At 46.3% G+C, this 18,319-nt stretch overlaps 1 gene segment (V, D, J or C); it reads left to right on the forward strand.

Moving 5' to 3' along the window:
• Nucleotides 1–2,022: 2,022 nt before the first annotated feature.
• LOC132489331 (immunoglobulin heavy constant gamma 4-like) overlaps nt 2,023–18,319 on the forward strand; it is a 28,923-nt gene continuing 12,626 nt past the window's right edge. Inside the window, 2 exon segments of the C gene segment in view lie at nt 2,023–2,080; nt 2,988–3,143. Of these exon segments, the coding sequence occupies nt 2,023–2,080; nt 2,988–3,143 (214 nt within the window).

Genomic DNA, 18,319 nt, shown 5'->3' on the forward strand with positions numbered 1-18,319 from the left:
TCTCCAGGAGGAGAGCCTGTGACAGATGCTGGAGGGAAACCGCACCCCTCAGCGCCCACCTCTCCCAGCAGGAGACCTTCTGCAGGTGCCGCTAACAGTCCCTCAGGTCACCTCCACCGAGGATGCTACTCAGAGCAGGGCCTGGGCCTGAGGCCGGCACGGGAGCCCCAGCACGGGAGGCGGTAAGGTCCAGCCAGACCGGCCTCCCGGAGAGGACGCTGTTGACCTGGTGCCCCGCGGGCTGAGCTGGAGGGGCTCCCGGAGAAGAAGGCAGAAGGCACGGCCAGCCCAGCCTGCAGCCAAAGGCCTGAGTCACGTACAGCAGGAGCTCCGCCTGCACAGGGGTCGGGGTGAGAGGCGCGACCCGCGTAGGGCCAGCCTCCAACCCCGGGCCCCCGCCTCAGGGCCCAGTGCCAACTCTCCCGTCTCTGCAGAAAAGCACAGTCAGCATCCACATGTGGAGGAGCTGCTCCCCGGACGGAAAAGAAGGTCCACGTCACTGCAGCCTGGGAGGCGTTTCTCCTTTTCTGAATGTTGGAGCCCATTGATGCTCTTCGCTGTCTCTTCATTTTTTTAATGACAATAAAGCGTTCTTTACAATCGCCTAGCTCACTGAGAAGTCTCCCTAGGTTAACACGCCGCCTACCCTCGTGAAATCCACAGCCGGTCTCCCCCACACACCACCCAAGCCTGGGGTCCCTCCCTGGCCTGTGGGCGCAGGGGCGAGCCAGGGGCCTGGGGGAGCCACAGGGAAGTTGCACGTGTTGGGTGTGTCTGCACAGGAGGCTGTAACAGACAGCACAGGGGGCCTTTGACAACAGACATCACTGTCTGACACCCTGGAAGCTGGAATCCCAGATCCAGGAGGTGCAGGGCTGGCTTCTCCTGAGGGCTGTCTCCATGCCGTGTAGACAACGTCTTCTCCCGTGTCCTCACGTGGCCTTTCCTCTGTGCGTGTCTCGGTCCTAATGTCCTCCTCTTTTAAGGACGCCAGTCAGCCTGGATTAGGGCCCACCCTGGAGACCCCAGTTTGCATCATCACATCTTTACAGACCCCATCTCCAAATACAGTTACATTCTGAGGTCCTGGGGGTCTGGGCTTCAAAACTGGAATTTGGGGCACACAATTCAGCCCAAAACAGCCGAGCTGGGTGTGAGAAAGGAGGACCAGGAGGGAAGGCCAGGAAGCCAGGCCAGGAGGGGCAGCGGTGGGGAGGGGCTGCCAAAGGGGAGCAGGGGCAGGCCTGGCTCAGCGCTCAGGACAGACTGGGCAGCGAGAAGGAGCGCAGGAGGGGAGGGCGTCGGGGGGCACAGAGGCGACCAGTGTGTCACAGGGGAGCAGGGGTGGGGCTCCAGGGGCTCTGGTGAGGGACCAGGAAGGGTGGCCGTGCAGATGCCATGAGGCCGCTGTGCCCGCCAGTGGGCAAGGATGCAGGGATGGGTCAGGACTCCGCCCTCACAGAGACCAGGGACCCATCCCTCCTGGTGATTCCACCTCAGAGGAGACACAACCCTCCCCAGAGGGCAGAGTCAGGATCCACAGCTGTCGGCCCTTCTCAGTAAAAGCTCCAAAAAAGTGGGCCGGCGTCTGGGTCGGGTTCTGGCCGTGCTGGGCTCCCTCAGCCCGGCATTTCACAGGGTCTGGCTCATCCCGGGGACGAGGCCTTGGGCCGCTGTAAGCCACGCTTAATTTTGTTGCAGCCTTTCAGGGCGAGGGGAGGAGGCCGCCACTCGACAGCCCCAGGCCAAGGCTCAGCTGGACAGCCCCCCATACCGGGAGCCGGAGTCTGGTCAGCATGGACACTGTGCCCCAATACCATCCGATGTGCCGGTCCAGCTTCCTGTGGGGGAGAGAGAGACAGACAGAGGCAGACACAGAGGGAATGGTATGCAGGGAAGGGACTGCATCGCTCAGGGGGTCCTGCACCAAACGGGGAGGCTGGGAGGGGCGGCAAACAGGACGGCCGAGGGGTGGACAGCAGTGTCCAGGAGAACATCTGGCCCTCAGGGACCCTGCCAGGCATGCTGGGCACGCTGGCACAGGAGCCCCTCTGCCTGCTGGGCTCCATGGGGACTCCAGGTGATGGACCTGGGGGTCACCCTACACCCAGCATTTCCGTCCCCCTAAACATGTAACCAAGAAGCTGAACTTGCCTGAGGGCAGCACAGCCTGCCCAGCCCTGGGCCCTGTCCCTCATTTCCATCCCCCTGACCAACGATCAGCCGCTAGCCGGCCCGCCCCGCAGGAATGCCAGAGTGGTCACACGAGGGCCGCCCCCACGGCCTCCTAACTGAACACCGTCCCTGGCACGGCTGCCTCTGGGTCCCTCAAGAACTGCCCCACACTGGGCCCCAGGGCTCCCACCCTCACCCCCCAGCAGTGCCACACCACACGGCATCCCTCACCTCTCCATGCCCCCCGAGCACCCCGAAGCCCAGTGGCGATGCCTGCCCTTAAGCCCCTCGGGTTGCCCCTGTGTGAGCCTGAGATCAGCCTCCCGCTGCCTCCTGACCCCTAGAGCCCCCCCAGACCATGAGCTCCACACAACCTGTCAGTGTCTCACCTCACCACCACACACCTTCATCTGTGTCTTACACACACACACACACCACACGAGCGCCCAGAGGCCCCAGCTCAGCCCCAAGGTCAAAAGCAACAGGGGGCCCGCCTATCACAGCCCCACCCCACCCCACTTTGGGGCAAGTCCCAGAAGAGCATCTGTTCCCTCCACAGAGAGACCTGGGCTGGGCATGGGTGCTGACCACCCCAGGCTTCTCCCAGGCTCCTGCGCTTGGGCCCACACCGGTTCTGACTGAACAACCCCTGAAACACAGTGATTGCCTGGAGCCCAGGGCCCAGCCCATGCTGGAGCCCAGAGCCACATGTCGGACTCAGCGTCCCCACCAGCCCAATCCAGCGTCTGAGTCCAGCCCAACCAAGCCAAGGGCTCACTCCCCAGGCTCAGTCCCGCCCTCCGTGCCCCCAGGTCCAAGTGCGCTGCCCCCCATGCCCTGCTCCTGTCCTGTGCCCACCCTCCCTGCTGTCCACCCCCAGGCCCTGTTCGTGCAGAATGAGGATGCAGAGCAGACCTTCTGGGGAGAGGCCAAGGGAGTTTTCGGGGCTGCAGGCAGGGCCCTAGGCTGTGAGGCACGGTCCCACAGCAGAAGGCGCTTCCCAAGGGGTCCGCAGTGTGGCCAAATCAGCCCTGCAGCACCCGCCCCCATCCCCCGTGCCCTCGTCTGACCTCTCTCCTAACTTTTCCTAGTAAAGTTCATTAAAGAATCCCATGCCACCTGAGCGTACCTTGGGGGAGGTGCCTGTGGTACCTTGGGAGCAGGAGGTGCCCCCCCCCCGAGGACGTGGACAAGGGGCCAGAGGGAAGGGGGCAGAGGGCAGCTCTGGGCCTCGAGGACCCAAGTGTCCAGCCAGGCTCCACCTCAAGAGTCCTTCAATGCCCACAGAGACCCCGGTTCAGGCTCCACCACGCCTGCACTACAAGCCTCCAGCCCAGACTCACCACCCCACCCCGCATGAAGGTAAAGGCTACAGTTCCACTCCCCATGGGCAAACCCTGAGGGGTTCATTCAGCGGTCAGTGCAGGAGGCCACAGGAACACAGCTGCACAAGCACCAGGCTGGAGGCCAGCATCAGCCTCCTGGGGCCCCAGTCACCACCCAGCCATCCACCCACTGAGCTCACACAGACAGGCCAGTCCTCAGGCCCCGTCCCGCCAGCCCGGATGTCCTGATGAGTAAGCAAGAGCTGTCTGGGGCTGGCTGCCACCGTCCTTGAGAAGAAAGCTGGGAGCCACAAAGGCAGGAGCCACAGGCACCAGGGAGAGGGCCGGCTGGCCAAGCACAGTGGTGGGCATGGGCTGAGCCTCCTCCTGAGGGTAAAGACCTGGAGAAGCCTGCCCACAAGGGTCTCTAGTGCAACAGAAACGGGGCAGAGCACATGAGCACATGTGACACAGGGCAGGACTCCTTCATATACAAAGAGCACTCAGCAACCAATGAAAAGAAAGAAATGTGAGCAGTGGGTCCTTCACAGAAAGGAAAAACCGAGTGGCCAATAACAGGAAGAAAAGGTTTCGATTATTAGGAAAGGTACAAAAAGGAGGAAACTAGGGGCGGTGAGTGACCCTCTTGGCCTCTTTGAGGACCTGTGAGCAGTTAAGACCATTCTTCAGGGCCCGGTGGCCTCCTTCCCAGCATACAAGTGCCCAGACTCTGTAGACAGGAGAGTCCACTTGTGGCGAAGGCCCTTCTGAAAGCTGCCATCTGTGCTGGGAGACCAGGCATCCCATGGACTCTGACACGGACCATGCAGCCTGCTGCGGTTGGGCATAGAAAACCCAGGATTGGGCAACTCTGAGGCTTGTCCAGAGGGCCCGAGTGTTTGGTTGCAGTAGAACATGAGAGGGGCAGTAGAGCAATTCACACAAGGTCCAGGGTGCAGTCCTGCTCTGCTCGGCCCTGACACACTGACATTCCCTGGGGAACTGCTCTGGAGGCGGGCAAGATGCACTGGGGATCTGGGGATCTGGGAGGGAGGGGAGATGCACTGTAATGTAAGCTGGATGTGGAGAGGTGCCCTGGGGATCTGTGCTGGGGCGGGGGAGGGGTGATGCATGGGCTAAATCCCAAGGGGTCCTCAAGAACATTCTCATTCACAAGACACTAGGCCAGAGCTGTGGTGGGATACTCAATTTACACCTGTACCTGGCCAACCATATATAAAGATGGAACTCTGACCCAAGAATGCAGCCAACAGCCCAGGACACCCAGCCACCATCACAGGATCCAGCCCAGGAAACAGCCTGCTCCCTCCATGCTAACCTAAACCTAACCCTCCGTGCTAGACCTGCAGGAAGTCAGACGTCCATCTCTAGTGACAGCCCAGGAAGCCCTACAACAGCCCTGTGACACCCTTCCCACGGGCGGGGCTTGATCAATAACCCACGGCTTCCACGTTCTTTGTCCTCGCTTCTGACTGAGGACCAATCAGAGAAAACCGGATGTGCCCCAGCCATCGCAGGGGTGCCTGCGTCTTGTCGGCTGTCCAGCTTCCCCAGCCCCGCAGCCCCCATCAGGACACCGGAGGCACTCTTTTTCCTATAAAGAAGCTTTCTATACACAGAAAATATTTTAACATGCTAACACACACATGATATAATAAGTATGTTATAGGCCCTTACATGGGCATAGTGTTATATGTATATAGTAACAATTAAGCCACATACACATAATAAAGCCTCAAAGCCACCCACTCTCCTGCTGCCCGAGTCGCTGCCCAGCCAGCTGGGCACGGCTCCCTGGCTGCAGCAGCTCAGAATAAACAGCCTCTGCTTTTCCCATTAAAACATTTCCAGTGTTTTAGGAGACACAAGTTCTCGTGACAATAACTCAGGGTCACAGTGACAAACAGCCCCAAATGCATCCCGAGACCTGGACACAACAGAGACAAAGGTGAAGTTGGCATTCGGGCCTGGGCAGGGAGGTGATCGCCCATGGAAATGAGCAGAGAAGGGGTTGATGGGACAGCCACGAGGCCAGAGCAGCACCAGGACAGGGAGCACCGTGCTTGACCACCGTGCTCTACTGCGCAGAGACAGATGCTGGTAGAGGACCCTGCCTCCTCTTCCTCACAGGACTGGTCACACAGCCGGGCCTGCAGGCACCCTGAAGGGCACACAAACCACACCACGAGGAGTGTTGGGACATTTCTTTTTTTTTTTTTTTTGAAATATAGTTGATTTACAATGCTGTGTTAGTTTCAGTTGTACAGCAAAGTGACTCAATTATACATATACATGTAGCTATTCCAGATTCTTTTCCCTTATAGGCTATTATCTATTCTATATAGAGTAGTGTGTATATGTTAATCCCAAACTCTTAATTTATCCCTCCCCTCCCCTCTCCCCTTTGGTATCCATAAGTTTGTTGTCTATGTCTGTGAAGTCTATTACTGTTTTGTATGTAAGTTCATTTGTATCATTTTTTTTAGATTCCGCATGTGAGTGATATCATATGATATTTGTCTTTCTCTGTCTGACTAACTTCACTTAGTATGGTAATCTGTAGGTCCATCCATGCTGCTGCAAATGGCATTATTTCATTCTTTATTATGGCTGAGTAATATTCCATTGTATATATGTACCACATCTTCTTTATCCATTCATCTGTCGATGGGCATTTAGGTTGCTTCCATGTCCTAGTTATTGTAAACAGTGTTGCAATGAACACTGCGGTGCATGTATCTTTTTGAATTATGGTTTTCCTGGATATATCCCCAGGAGTGGGATTGCTGGATCATATGGTAGCTCTATTTTTAGGTTTTTGAGGAAACTCCATACTGTTCTCCATAGTGGCTGCACCAATTTTCATTCCCACAAACAGTGTAAGAGTGTTCCCTTTTCTCCACATCCTTTCCAGCATTATTGTTTGTATAGTTTTTGATGATGGCCGTTCTGACTGGTGAGAGTTGGTACCTCATTGTGCTTTGATTTGCATTTTTCTAATAATTAGGAATGTTGAGCATCTTTTCATTTACCTTTTGGCCATCTGTATGTCTTCTTTGGAGAAATGTCTATTTAGATACTCTGTTCATTTTTCTATTGGGTTCTTTGTTTGTTCTTTATATTGAGCCATATGAGCTGTATATACATTTTGGAGATTAATCTCTTATTGGTTGCATGGTTTGCAAATATTTGCTCCCAATCTGTAGGTTCTTTTTTTGTTTTGTTTATGGTTTTCCATTGCTGTGCAAAAGTTTTTCAGTTTAATTAGGTCCCATTTGTTTATTTTTGTTTTTATTTCCATTACTCTAGGAGGTGGGTCAAAAAAATCTTGCTGTGATTTATGTCAAAGAGTGTTCTGCCTATGTTTTCCCCTAGGAGTTTTCTAATATCCAGTTTCACATTTACGTCTTTAATCCATTTTAAGTTTATTATTGTCCATGGTGTTAGAGAATTTTCTAATTTCATTTTTTTACATGTAGCTGTCCAGTTTTCCCAGCACCACTTATTGAAGAGACTATCTTTTCTTCATTGTATATTCTTGCCTCCTTTGTCATAGATTAATTGACCATAGGTGTGTGGGTTTATTTCTGGGCTGTCTATCCTGTTCCATTGATCTATATTTCTGGTTTTGTGCCAGTACCATACTGTTTTGATGACTGTAGCTTTGTAGTATAGTCTGAAGTCAGGGATCCCGATTGCTCCAGCTCCATTTTTCTTTCTTAAGATTGCTTTGGCTATTCAGGGTCTTTTCTGTCTCCATACAATTTTTAAAATTTTTGGTTCTAGTTCTGTGAAAGATGCCATTGGTAATTTGATCTGGATTGCATTGAATCTGTAGATTACCTTGGGTAGAACAGTCATTTTCACAATGTTGATTCTTCCAATCCAAGAACATGGTATATCTCTCCATCTGTTTGTGTCATCTTTGATTTCTTTCATCAGTGTCTTATAGTTTTCGGAGTACAGGTCTTTTGTCTCCTTAGGTAGGTTTATTCCTAGGTTTTTTATTCTTTTTGATGTGATCATAAATGGGAGTGTTTCTTTAATTTCTCTTTCTATCTTTCATTGTTAGTGTATAGAAATGCAACAGATTTCTGTGTATTAATTTTGTATCCAGCAACATTACCGAATTCATTGATGAGCTCTAGTAGCTTTCTGGTACTGTCTTGAGGATTTTCTATGTATAGTATCATGTCATCTGCAAACAGTGACAGTTTTACTTCTTCTTTTCCAATTTGGATTCCTTTTATTTCTTTTTCTTCTCTGATTGCTGTGGCTAGGACTTCCAAAACTATGTTGAATAAAAGTGGTAAGAGTGTACATCCATGTCTTGTTCCTGATCTTAGAGGAAATGCTTTCAGCTTTTCACTATTGAGAATGATGTTAGCTGTGGGTTTGTCATATGTGGCCTTTATCATGTTGAGGGATATTTCTTTGAAGCTCTGAGTGAGTGTTCCCATCCAAAGTCTGAGCAACCTCTTGGGGCAGAAGATCATGAGCTTCCCTGGGCCCCCTGAGCCTCAGTGACCATCTCACCTGACAGCACTTCGCCTGCTCTTGTTACAATTTTATACATGTTTGATTTCCTGGGTGACATCAATTCCCGCCTGAAAGGCCTCCAGGGGCTTATGTTTTCTGGATTCAACCTGGACTTGCCCAGCAATAAGTAAAAAGTCCTTCTGGAAGCAGAACTTCAAAGGTGGAATGGGCACCGTGTCTCTGCCCTGCAAGCAGCAACCATCATGATCCCGGGACAGTGGGCATGAGATCCGGGCACATGGTGGCCACACCAGCACCTGGAGAGAAAGGGTGTGGGCGTCCTCAGCAATGACAGAAGGAAGTGCCAAATAGAGAAGTGAGCAGGGGTGGGCCCAGGAGACTCAGTTGCAACAGGTCGGGTCAGGTCAGGATTGAGCCAGGTTGTGGGCAGGTTTTTTCCAGACTCTTCATTAATGCAGAGTTAAGCAGAGCTTACATAGATCCATGTGCTTTGTGAGCAACACCAGGGAGTTGTGAGTGCAGCTTGCAGAGCCAGTGACTGACTGTCCAGAGGGTGACACCGATCCTGTTCCACATCTAATGGCTTCTCCTACAATGTTCACTCCCTCTGATGTTGTCAGACTTCCTGTTTTAGCCTTTAGGCTGAAATCCAGCAAATAGATGCACATGCTTATCAGAGAGGGTCCTAGGACTGGTCAAATGTGGGAAAATAAGCAAGATAATTGGCCAGAGGCGAACAAAGACCTGGAAGGACTGTCCTATATAAGTGATTTTAATCACTTTTTACAGCTCTCCTCCTCATGAGAGAGGATGCCCACACCCTTTCTCTCCAGGTGTGTATTTCTGCCTTACTTCTGTCTTAAATAAATAAACTACTTCTCTATGAGCTCTCCCTCATGTAGTGCTGTGTCTCTGATAATAAACTTTGTACCTCTTTTCATAGTTTTTCCTCCTTGAAACACTCTTGCTTTCAGATGGTGCAAGAACCAGGGCAACTTTGTTTCTAGCCTCTAGCCCTGCTGGACTAGCAGCTAGGATCCTGGTTTTCATCCAGGATACCCAGGTACAATTCCTGGGCAGGGAACTAAGATCCTGCCTCAGGACTGCTCCTTGCTATCTCTCCGAGATCATTTGGTGCCAAAACACGGAAGTTCAAGGTAAACTGCGGGTCTCGTCCAAACTGCTGGCTGGAGACTCCTGACTTTCACTATCTCTCCCACGCTTCTCTGATTTTCTTTCCCACCTTACTTGCACAGCAAGCTTTCTTTTTTACCTAATACTTTAACACCCTCTTCAGGAAGGACTAACTGCACCCTGGCCGCAGGCAAGCCCACCGTTGTCAGTGTCAGATAAAATCCTCAAGTCCTGACCCCCATGGCACTTTCCAGAGTGGCCAACTGCAGTTCCTCCAGGAGCTCCCCTTTCACTCCAGGCCTTGGAAGCCCATACACCGCAATGCCCAGCCTATTAGGCTGGCCACATTCAAGCAGGCCACAGCGCTCAGTCTCAAGGATAGACAACAGATCCCCACCCCCCACCACCAGAAACATCATGGCAACTGCTCTACACTGGTCCAAATGTCCTCTCCAGGTAATAAAGGAGGACACCTTGTGCAAGGTACCAAGGATGACCAGAGACATCTTGTTAGAAATCAGTGGGGGAGGGAGTGGAGTCAAGATGGAGGTGGGGCAAGATGCAGAGTTAGCATCTCCCCACAACAAGGACGCCTGCCAGCAGCTGGTGGAGGACAGTGACCCCCAAGGAGATGGGAGGAACCCCAGAGTGAACTGGTAGGACATAGGGGGACCGAGGAAGGAGGAGAAGTGGAGGCCAGAAAGGACTGGTGCCCCTGAGGCCAGGGAAATCAGGAGACGCAGGTGGGAGGGACTCTCCGGGAAGAGGAAGAGCAGGAGAGGAGTGGAGGGTGATCGCCTGGCCCACTCGGCCGGGGAGACTGCTGAGCTCTCAAGCTGCTTCCCCCCACTCCAACACCCCATCCAGTCCGCCTGGGTCCTGGGGGCATAGGAGGGAGGCCAGGGGATCAGGAGAGGCAGGTGGGAGGGGCCCTCCCAGACCCCAGACCAGAGGAGCAGGAGAGGAGAGGAGGGCATTTGCCCCACACGTTCGAACTCAGGAAGCCTACTGGGCTCCCAGCTGAGGTCCCTGCCCTCTGAGACCAGGGGTGGGGGGCACACCGGGGCCCCTTCTGTTACTTGAGCCTAAGCCCCACCTCCCACAGCCCCCAGGGCCTTTTCCAGCCCTGTGGGTCCTGAGCATTGGCCCCGCCCACTGCCCAAACCTCACCCTTGCTTAGGCCCAGCCCTCCACAGCCAAGGTCTCCCCCACCCTCTTTTTTTTCCCCTCCGCCTCTTTTTTACTATTGTGGTACTGTTGTACCTTCCAGGTGTTGATTCATCTATATTTTTATTTTTATATTCTTCCCAACATATCTGTTAGTTTCCTAGCCTAATTTTATTTTTTACTTTGTTATTGTTGTTGTTGTTTTATTTTTTGCTGCCCCAGGTGGCTTGAGGGATCTTGGTACACAAGCCTGAGGTCAGGCCAAAGCTCCTGCGGTGGGAGCTCCATGTCAGAACCACTGGACTAACAGAGAACCTCAGACACCAGGAAATATTCATCAGAGTGAGGTCGCAACGGAGTTCCTCACCTCAGCACCAAGATCAAGCTCTACCCAATAGACTACAAACTCCAGTGTTGGAAGCCTCAGGCCAAACAACCAGTAAGAGAGGAACACAATTCCACTCATTAAAAAAAAAAAAAAAAAAAATGACATGGAAAAAGGATATGTCACAGATGAAGGAGCAAGGTAAAAACCTACAAGACCAAATAAATGAAGAAGAAATAGACAATCTACCTGAAAAAGAAATCAGAGTAATGATAATAAAGATGATCCAGAATCTCAGAAATAGAATGGAGACACACATTGAGAAAATACAAGAAATATTTAACAAAGATCTAGAAGAACTAAAGAACAAACAAACAGAGATGAACAACATAATAACTGAAATGAAAAATACACTAGAAGGAGTCAATAACAGAATAACTGAGGCAGAAGAACCAATAGTGAGCTGGAAGACAAAATGGTGGAAATAACTGCCAAGGAGCAGAATTTAAAAAAAAAAAAATGAAAACAATTGAAGACAATCTCAGAGACCTCTGGGACAACACTAAACAAACCAACATTCAAATTATAGGGGTCCCAGAAGAAGAAGAGAAAAAGAAAGGGTCTGAGAAAATATTTGAAGAGATTATAGTTGAAAACTTCCCTAACTTGGGAAAGGAAATAGTCACCCAAGTCCAGGAAGCATAGAGAGTCCCATACAGGATAAACCCTAGGAAAAACACAACAAGACACATATTAAGCAAACTAACAAAAATTAAATTCAATGAAAAAATATTAAAATCAGCACGGGAAAAACAAAAAATAACATACAAAGGAATCCCCATAAGGCTATCAGCTGATTTTTCAGTGGAAACTCTGCAGGCCAGATAGGAGTAGCAGGATATACTTAAAGTGATGAAAGAGAAAAACCTACAACCAAGATTACTCTGCCCAGCAAGGATCTCATTCAGATTCAATGGAGAAGTCAAAAGCTTTTCAGACAAGCAAAAGTTAAGAGAATTCAGCACCACCAACCAGCTTTACAACAAATGCTAGAGAAACTTCTCTAAGTGGGAAACACAAGAGAAGAAAAAGGTGAACAAAAACAAACCCAAAACAATTAAGAAAATGGGAATAGGAACATACATATCGATAATAACCTTGAATGTAAATGGATTAAATGCCCCAACCAAAAGACACAGACTGGCTGAATGGATACAAAAACAAGACCCTTATATATGCTGTCTACAAGAGACCCACTTCAGACCTAGGGACACACACAGACTGAAAGTGAAGGGATGGAAAAAAAATTCCATGCAAATGCAAATCAAAAGAAAGCTGGAGCAGCATACTCATATCAGATAAAATAGACTTTAAAATAAAGACTATTAAAAGAGATAAGGAGGGACACAACATAATGATCAAGGCATCTATACAAGAAGAAGATATAACAATTATTAAGTGTTTATGCACCCAACATAGGAGCATCTCAATACATAAAGCAAATACTAGCAACCCTGAAAGGAGAAATTGACAGTAACACAATAATAGTAGGGGACTTTAACACCCCCCTTACACCAACGGACAGATCATCCAAACAGAAAATAAGTAAGGAAACACAAGCTTTAACTGACACAATAGACCAGATCGATCTGACTTATATTTATAGACCATTCCTCCCAAAAGCGGCAGAATACACTTTCTTCTCAAGTGCACATGGAACATTCTCCAGGATAGATCCCATCTTGTGTCACAAATCAAGACTCAGAACATTTAAGAAAATTGAAAGCGTGTCAAGCATCTTTTCTGACCACAACACAATGAGATAGGAAACCAATTACAGGAAAAAAACTATAAAGAAACACAAATACATGGAAGCTAAACAGTACACTACTAAATAACCAAGAGATCGCTGAAGAAATCAAACAAGAAATTTTTTAAATACATAGAAACAAATGACAATAAAAAGAAGATGACCCAAAACCTATGGGACACAGCAAAAGCATTTCTAAGAGGGAAGTTTATAGCAATACAATCTCACCTCAAGAAACAAGAAAAATCTCAAATAAACAATCTAACCCTACACTTAAAACAACTAGAGAAAGAAGAACAAAGAAAATCCAAAGTCAGTAGAAGGAAAGAAATCATAAAGATCAGAGCATAAATGAAGAAGACAATAGCAAAGATCAATAAAACTAAAAGCTGGTTCTTTGAGAAGATAAACAAAATTGATAAACCCTTAGCCAGACTCATCAAGAAAAAAAGGGAGAGGACGCAAATCAATAAAATTAGAAATGAAAAAGGAGAAATCACAACTGACACAGCAGAAATACAAAGGATTATAAGAGACTACTACAAACAACTATATGCCAATAAAATGGACCACCTTGAAGAAATGGACAAATTCTTGGAAAGTTACAATTTTCCAGGACTGAACCAGGAAGAATTAGAAAATATAAACAGACCTATCACAAGTAATGAAATTGAAACTGTAATTAAAAATCTTCCAACCACAACAACAACAAAAATCTTCCAACAAAAAAAAAGTCCAGGACCAGATAGCTTCACAGGCGAATTCTATCAACATTTAGAGAAGAGCTAACAGCCATCCTTCTCAAACTCTTCCAAAAAATTGCAGAGGGAGAAACACTCCCAAATTCATTCAATGACGCCACCACCATCCTCATACTAAAACCAGAAAAAGATATCACAAAAAAACGAAAATTATAGACCAATATCACTGATGAACATAGATGCAAAAATCATCAACAAAATACTAGCAATCAGAATCTGATAGCACATTAAAAGGGTCATACAACATGATCAAGTGGGATTTACCGCAGGGATGCAAGGATTCTTCAGTATATGCAAATCAATCAATGTGATACACCATATTAACAAATTAAGGAATAAAAACCATATGATCATTTCATTAGATGCACAAAAAGCTTTTGACAAAATTCAACACCCATTTATGAAAAAAACTCTCCAGAAAATGTGCATAGAGGGAACCTACCTCAACATAATAAAGGTCATATATGACAAACCCACAGCAAACATCAATCTCAATGGTGAAAACCTGAAAGCATTTCCTCTAAGATCAGGAACAAGACAAGGATGTCCACTCTCGCCACTCTTATCCAACATAGTTTTGGAAGTCCTAGCCACAGCAATCAGAGAAGAAAAAGAAATAAAAGGAATACAAATTGGAAAAAAAAGAAGTAAAACTGTCACTATTTGCAGATGATATGATACTATACATAGAAAATCCTAAAGATGCCACCAGAAAACTACTAGAACTCATCAATGAATTTGGTAAGGTTGCAGGATAAAAAATTAATGCACAGAAATCTCTTGCATTCCTATACACCAACAATGAAAAGTCCGAAAGAGAAATTAAGGAAACACTCCCATTTACCATTGCAACAAAAAGAATAAAATACCTAGGAACAAGCCTGCCTAAGAAGGCGAAAGACTTTTACTTAGAAAACTATAAAACACTGATGAAAGAAATCAAAGATGACATAAACAGATGGAGAAATATACCACGTTCTTGGACTGGAACAATCAACATTGTGAAAATGACTCTACTACTCAAAGCAATCTACAGATTCAATGCAATCCCTATCAAACTACAAATGGCATTCTTCACAGAATTAGAAGAAAAAATTTTACAGTTTGTATGGAAACACAAAAGACCCCGAATAGCCAAAGCAATCTTGAGAAGGAAAACCGGAGTTGGAGGAATCAGGCTCCCCAACTTCAAACTATACCACAAAGCTACAGTAATCAAGACAAGTATGGTAGTGACACAAAAACAGAAATATAGATCAATGGCACAGGACAAAATGCCCAGAGATAAACCCACACACATATGGGCACCTAAGTTACAACAAAGGAGGCAAGAATATGCAGTGGAGAAAAGACAGCCTCTTCAATAAGTGGTGCGGGGAAAACTGGACAGTTACATGTAAAAAAATGAAATTAGAGCACTCCCTAACACCATGCACAAAAATAAACTCAAGATGGATTAAAGACCTAAATGTAAGACCGGACACTATAAAACTCTTAGAGGAAAACATAGGAAAAACACTCTTTGACATATATCACAGCAAGATTTTTTTTGACCCACCTCCTAGAGTAATGGAAATAAAAACAAAAATAAACACATCGGACCTAATGAAGCTTAAATGCTTTTGCACAGCAAAGGAAACCACAAACAAGACAAAAAGACAACACTCAGAATGGGAAAAATTATTTGCAAATGAAACAACAAAGGATTAATCTCCAAAATATGCAAACAGCTCATGGAGCTCAATATTAAAAAAACAAACAATCCAGTTAAAAAATGGGCAGAAGACCTAAATAGATGTTTCACCAAGGAAGACATACAGATGGCCAAGAGGCACATGAAAAGATGCTCAACATCACTAATTATTCGAGAAATGCAAATCAAAACTACAATGAGGCGTCACCAGATGCCGATCAGAATGGCCATTATCAAAAAAATCTAGAAACAATAAATGCTGGAAAGGGTGTGGTGAAAAGGCAACCCTCCTGCACTGTTGGTGGGAATGTAAATTGATACAACCACTATGGAAAACAGTATGGAGGTTCCTTAAAAAACTAAAAATAGAACTACCATATGACCCAGCAATCCCACTACTGGGCATATAACCTGAGAAAACCATAATTCAAAAAGAGTCAGGTACCACAATGTTCATTGCAGCACTATTTACAATAGCCAGGACATGGAAGCAACCTAAATGTCCATCGACAGCTGAATGGATAAAGAAGATGTGGCACATATATACAATGGAATATTACTCAACCATAAAAAAATGAAATTGAGTTATTTGTAGTGAGGTGGATGGACCTAGAGTCTGTCATACAGAGTGAAATAAGTCAGAAAGAGAAAAGCAAATACCGTACGCTAACACATATATAGAGAATCTTAAAAAAAAAAAAAAAGTGGTACTGATGGACATAGTTTCAGGGCAGGAATAAAGAGGCAGACATAGAGAATGGACTTGAGGACATGGGGTGGGAGGGGGAAGCTGGGGCAAAGTGAGAGTAGCATCGACATATACACACTACCGAATGTAACATCGTTGGCTGGTGGGAAGCAGCCGCATAGCACACGGAGATCAGCTCGGTGCTTTGCGATGACCTAGAGGGGTGGGATAGGGAGGGTGGGAGGGAGGCTCAAGAGGGAGGGGATATGGGGACATGTGTATGCAGATGGCTGATTCGCTTTGTTGTGCGACAGAAACTAACACAGTATTGTGAAGTAATTATGCTCCAGTAAAGATCTTTTTTTAAAAAAAAGGAAAAGAAAAGATATCAGTGGGGGAGTAGAGGGCACCCCACACCCCATTAGACGAGAGAAGGGAACCCAGGCCCTCTGAGTGTCCGTCAGGCGCCTCCTACTACTGTTTCCAGGGTGCTGGCCTTCATCTCTAGGAGCACTGTTCTTGGTTGCAGGTTATTCATCATGGGAGGATCCCCTTTCTAAGCCAGATGGACTGAGAAAGGGGAAGCTTAGGTTTTGCTGTAACACTGCCTGGCCTTTATATAAGTTGGGGGTTGGGAAAATGGCCTAAAATGTGTTTCTTACAGTTAGATCTTTTTGCCACAGGATGGCGAAATGCACTGAGCTTCCCTATGTTCAGGCCTTTATGGCCATTTATCATAACCCTGCTCTATGTGGCTCCTCTAATCAAAAGCCTGAGGAATCAAAAAAAAAAAAAAAACCACTCTCCTGACATTCTAAACGATCCTCTTTTAAACACCACCACCCCGCACCCAGCTCTCATGGGGGAAACCAAGCTTCTCCCACTCATGCAAATTCCCTCCAGTTTCTTCTGGTCCAACTAAGATCCCCACCTCCCCAGAGGGACAACCCCTGATGGGACAGTGTATCAGCCAGCCTGCCCCTGTTATTAGGGCCAATTTGAGCAATATTTGGTCTATATTTTAGCTATGAAACTATGACTACAGAAAAAGAAAGACGATTTTTTTTGACACTGGATGGCCACAATATTCTTTAGACTCCGGAGAAAGTTGGTTAAGGTAAAACTCTTTTGAAATTACAAAACTGGTTCTTTTTGCATGTGCAGTTAGAGAAAGCTAGCTCGTTAAAACACTTTTTTTCAAAATTCTGACCCTGAGAGAACAAAAATATGCCTAGGGGAAAACTTGAAATTAACTCTTATGCTGTCCTTGAAATACAGACATAGCCCATTTTGCCTGAGACTTTGGCCTTGGATTAATTAGTAGAACTTCAAGCCAAGAAAAAAAGAGAGAGAGAAAGAGAGAGAGACAAAGAGGCATTTAAACCTCAAGTGGAAGCTATGAGATATCTGTCTGGATATATTTATGCCTCAGTATGTGTCTTTGTCTTTGGATAATATTGCTGAGGTTAATTTGTCAATAAGCTCTATTTACTTGGCTTTTTAAAAGTAAGCACTTACAAATCAAGCAATTCTAAATAGAAGAGATACTAAACTAAATAAATTTCAGGTTCACATGATCTGGGAAATATTCAGTGTTGAATCTCTTACAACGTTTGTACACTTTGGAAATAATTATGTTTTCGTTTTTCCAGATTTTTGGCAACTTGAAACTTTAGAGCTTTGCTAAATCAGGTCAAATGAGAAGAACTCATTAAAGGTCTAAATCATTTTTAAGATAAAATACTGGAATATTGATTGCTGAACAAATGTAAATTTACCTTTTGTCTTCTTACAAGAGGGAAACTAAAGATGTTTGGCTTTATTAGACACATGCCTTGTACCACACTGAGAAAAGAAATTGTGCTTTGTGAAAGTGCATGTTTTTAGAGGTTATGGAATATGTTCTTAAGGTTGTTAATCAGAAAATGCCAGCATGACAAACAGTTCACAATTGCTTTCTTCTTGGTTTTCACTAGAGATTAAGGTTTTTAAGGGTTAAAAATTATAATACATCATTAAAGCTACTAAAAGGATAAGGGAGGGACTTCCCTGATGGCATGGTGGATGAGACTCCGCACTCCCAATGCAGGGGGCCTGGGTTCGATCCCTGGTCAGGGAGCTAGATCCCACATGCATGTCACAACTAAGAGTTCAAATGCCACAACTAAGGAGGCTGCCTGCTGCAACTAAGACCCCACACAACCAAATAAATAAATAAATAAATATTTTTTAAAAAGGATAAGGGAAATATTTCGGTGTGTGAAGCAAGTAGAATATATGTTGTCAGTGATAGAAGATATGAAGACTGGAATTTGGTTTTCTCTCTCTGTTAAGAGAACAAAGTTTCCTTGGAAAGCTGCCTTTGGTAACAGATTATATGAATTTATTTGCCTTTAAGTGACTTATATTTGCTTTTAAAATCTTTTGTCACTTTGGTTGAATAAATAAGTATTATTTCACAATGACCTACGATTCTATTTGACTAAGTGTTTTAAAACTTTTTGATATTTTTAACAAACTTCCTAAGAGTCAAATTCTAATTAAAGTTCTTCTGACCTCCAGCTAACTTTGAGGTGCTTCAGAAGGCCCCTGGAGCATCTCAAAAAATATATATTAAACTAACTGGGATTATTTGACAGATTAAATTACAGGAGAAACTGTTAAATAAAAGGTAATAACAACAGAGCCTGTAAAGATTATGGCACATGCAGATAAAATTC

The sequence above is a fragment of the Mesoplodon densirostris genome, chromosome 4 (genome assembly GCF_025265405.1).
Source record: "Mesoplodon densirostris isolate mMesDen1 chromosome 4, mMesDen1 primary haplotype, whole genome shotgun sequence".
Taxonomy (NCBI): Eukaryota; Metazoa; Chordata; class Mammalia; order Artiodactyla; family Ziphiidae; genus Mesoplodon; species Mesoplodon densirostris.